Source organism: Nanorana parkeri, unplaced genomic scaffold (assembly GCF_000935625.1).
Source record: "Nanorana parkeri isolate BGI_ZX_2015 unplaced genomic scaffold, ASM93562v1 scaffold1922, whole genome shotgun sequence".
Classification (NCBI taxonomy): Eukaryota; Metazoa; Chordata; class Amphibia; order Anura; family Dicroglossidae; genus Nanorana; species Nanorana parkeri.
In genome coordinates this window covers 261,212-264,880 of record NW_017308190.1, presented here as the reverse complement: position 1 = coordinate 264,880, position 3,669 = coordinate 261,212, and the positions used below count along the sequence as shown (strand labels likewise).

At 38.5% G+C, this 3,669-nt stretch overlaps 1 protein-coding gene across 1 annotated transcript in view; it reads left to right on the top strand.

The window, feature by feature from the left end:
- Window positions 1-314: 314 nt before the first annotated feature.
- The window catches only part of LOC108800116 (neural cell adhesion molecule 1-B-like), a gene marked incomplete at its 5' end in the record, with an annotated part of 28,045 nt that continues 24,690 nt past the window's right edge, over window positions 315-3,669 (top strand). Inside the window, 2 exons of the mRNA XM_018572061.1 lie at window positions 315-439; window positions 1,391-1,571. Of these exons, the coding sequence (XP_018427563.1) occupies window positions 315-439; window positions 1,391-1,571 (306 nt within the window). The remainder of the gene's footprint in view (window positions 440-1,390; window positions 1,572-3,669) is intronic.

The window sequence follows — 3,669 nt, the reverse complement described above, 5'->3', positions numbered from 1 at the left end:
CACTTTACGGACAGTTCTAGTGATGAATTTATCCTTATGACTGTTCTAAGGAATATTCAAAATGTATTTTTGTGATTTTGGCTACATATTAAAAGGTGTAATTTAAAGTCTTGCTATTTATCAAAGTAATTTTACTTTAGATGGCTAATGTGTTGAGCTCACAAATGTATGAATGAGGTTAGATGTTCAGCCATGCCTTTAGAGGAATGTATTGTTGGATTTTACAAGACAGTGTTAGCTTTTTGCTTTTGTTGGCCTTGCTGTTTATGAGGACTCTGGATTTCTTTAACCCTGAACTGATTGGTTATTTTTAGGGGAACCAAGTGCTCCAAAGTTGACAGGCCGTGTTGGAGATGATGGAAACTCATTTAAAGTTGTCTTGATCAAGCAGGATGATGGTGGCTCCCCTATCCGCCACTACCTTGTCCGTTACAGAGCTGTAAGTGTCTTTCAGTAATTGTTCTACAGTTGTCTAATAATCTTGAAGTTCTATATGGATTTTCTTTTATTTGGTTTTTGATTAAAGGAGTTTTTCATTCTAATGTCCCAACTATAAATATTAGACATGTGCACTGCCAAAAAATTTGTTTAGTTTCGTTTCGTTTTAAATTCGGATTTGTGTTATTTCGTTTTTCGGGATTCGGGTGTGAAAGTCAATTCGGATTCGGAATTCGGATTCGCACGAAATTCGTTAGCGGTAGTTCGTTCGCACGTTCGTTTCTTTTTCGTTTCTTATTCGTTTCGTTCGCAACAAAGTGACATTTGAGGAGGAAAATGATTTTCTTCAACGAACGAAACAAATAAGAAACAAACGTTCGAACGCTCTACCGCTACCGAATTTCGTAAACGGAAATTCGGATTCGTTTGCATTCGTTATATCTGTAATTCGGAATTCGGATACATCCGAATTTCCGAAAATTCGTCCGAATTTAGATTCGGAATGAATCGAATCGCACATGTCTAATAAATATGCTATTCATGTTGTGTTTAGGATGCACCTACATATAGTAAATGCCCATATCCCTTATCAGATAAAGGCCAAGTGGCCTTTTTAGTCTACTAATTTATTTGATTTTTGTTGTATTATTATACCTGTCCAAGGGTTGTGCAGTACTTTTTATATTTGATTTTACTTTAACAACTAATGCTAGTCTTTTTGTTAGAGGCCAAATAGTTCAGGATGTCTGTACAGTATCGAATGTAGGCATCTTTCCAACAAAAGCATCTTGGTCTGTGTTCCGTATGTTGTGTCTGTCAGTTTATGTTATCTTAATATTTTTGTGACACATTGAGGATGCATTAGCATTTGGAGTTTATGTATGACCTCAAACTTAATACTTTCTATGCTGTTTATTTGGACCTTAAATATCCTCCTCTGGTTCTTCTTTAGAAAAATTCCCTGGACTGGAAACCTGAGATTAAGATAGCATCAGACAGTGACCACATCATGCTGCGATCTCTAGACTGGAGTGCTGAGTATGAGGTTGTTGTGGTAGCTGAGAACCAGCAAGGAAAGTCAAAGGCAGCTCTCTTCAATTTTAGAACCACAACAAAGCCCACAGTTATTCCAGGTACCTTTTGTATTTCAATGTCCGCATCCCTTCTGCTTAACCATTAACGCAACTAAGCTGCTTCTTTCCTAATATGCCTGAATATACCCTTGACTAGCTGCTTGCTTACATCCAGCCTTAAAAACTGGTCTTGCATGCACAGCCTGCGTTGTGCTTGGACCGTGTGATGATGCTGAGCGTGAAATGCATTATGTTGACTATCACCATACCTCATCATCTTAACCACAAAATGAAAGTTCAGCTCAGGACACTAGATACTTGGCATTTGGTTATATTGGTTTAGATTAAGCAAGCTGACCACTCTTTGTAGACTTGTTGATTTTTGGTACACTATATTACAATTGAGGAATTACATGTATACCAACTAATGCTAAAGTATATTTTGTAATGGACAGTTAAAAAGCCGTAGTTAAGTGGACCAAAGAACCAGTAAACTAAATATGCAGGTTATATTGCTATGATGGTGCTGCTTATACTATTAACAACTATGTGTGTAACTGGAATTGTTTGGTATTGTTCTGCCCTTACTGTAAGATCAGTCTGTTGCCTCATTTACTTAGGGTGCCTTACTTAATAAGGTGTTGGATACAAAGACTGTGTTTGTGCCCCAGAGCATGTGCCTTTTCTCTTTTATTTTTGTAATGTCTCTATAAATAATTAAAGAGAAACCTGGCTGTTATGATACATGAGCCACTATATTTGACAAGATTAAGCAAAGACAACTTTTTTGCAGCACATATCACCACATCACTCCACATATCATAACTTCTTATGTTTTCTTCAGTTCTCATAAACTCTTGCAATGGTCGCATATATATGGAACAAAAATATTTTTTATTAATCTTCTATATTTTTTTATTTTTGGCCAGTAGGTGGGGCTCTAGGCTCCTTTTTACAGGGAAACCTGTTGTATGCAGAACTCAATAGCACATTCTTAGATTACACTCACAGCACTATATGAACCACAGGAATTATCCTTATTCTTTTGTCTGTATGTTCTCCTACACACATTTAATACAGAGAGAATCTAGTAGCAAACAGTTATTCTTTAGATTACCAATTATATTTTGTAAAATCATTGTCATGGATGTAGTCTATACACTATTTTTTGTAAAATAAAGATTTTATATCAGTAATAAAAATAAATGTAAGCATTTATTAACTTTAAACAGCAATTAACACAGCCCAAAACAATTATAATTTCCCTACTGGGAGTCAGTAAGTGGGATGGTGCATCTTTGTCTGCACCCACCATTAATAACTATGGGGTCTATTCACGAAGCTGCCGAAGGATCTGGCCGTAGCTTCGGCCGATGCTTCGGCCCCAGGACCCCTTCGGTTCAGGAGAACCTGAACTCGGCTCAGACGATCCAGATGTTGGATCGGCTGAGTCGAACTCCTTCTGCACTTCGGGTCAGCCGAACATGCTGAGCATGTTCGGCTGATCCGAAGCCACACGAAGCAAGCCGATGTACGGCTGATTTCAGGCGATGTACGGCTGAAATCAGCCGTACCAGCCTGAAGTGAATAGCCGAACAATGTTCGGCTCACTTCACTTCTGATCGGTCATTCACTCGGCTGCCCTCGGCAGCTTTGTGAATAGACCCCTATGTCACATTGTGTAGCATTATCTTCTAAACTTTGCAAACTAGCAATACTGCTAAAGGTCACGCATCTTGTGATGCTTGCACATCAATTTCTGTATCCTTGTGGAGCTCCTTGAATTACAGGCCTAGGTTGTACACAGTGGGGTTGGTTTACTAAATGCAAATAGGCTGTTAACTTTGTAAGTGAATTTGCACGTAGCAGGGGAAGTTTGCCCTTTTTTAGTGAATGAGGGGAAGCTCTTCTGACTTCTATCACCCAATCATGTTCAAGAAAAGTTCATGTTTTTTTTATTTTCTTTGCACATGATTGAGTACTCTTTTCTAAAGTGAAGTTTCACCACATGTACCCAGCAAAGTGCAAATTCCCTTGCAAAGTTCCATGCCCTCTCTGTGCTATGCATATTTCACCATTCAACAGTGCAATGCTAGAACCTCTAATGACAAACTGAAGATTTGCCATTGAACTAGTGTTTAGCGCCCCCCCCCCCCCC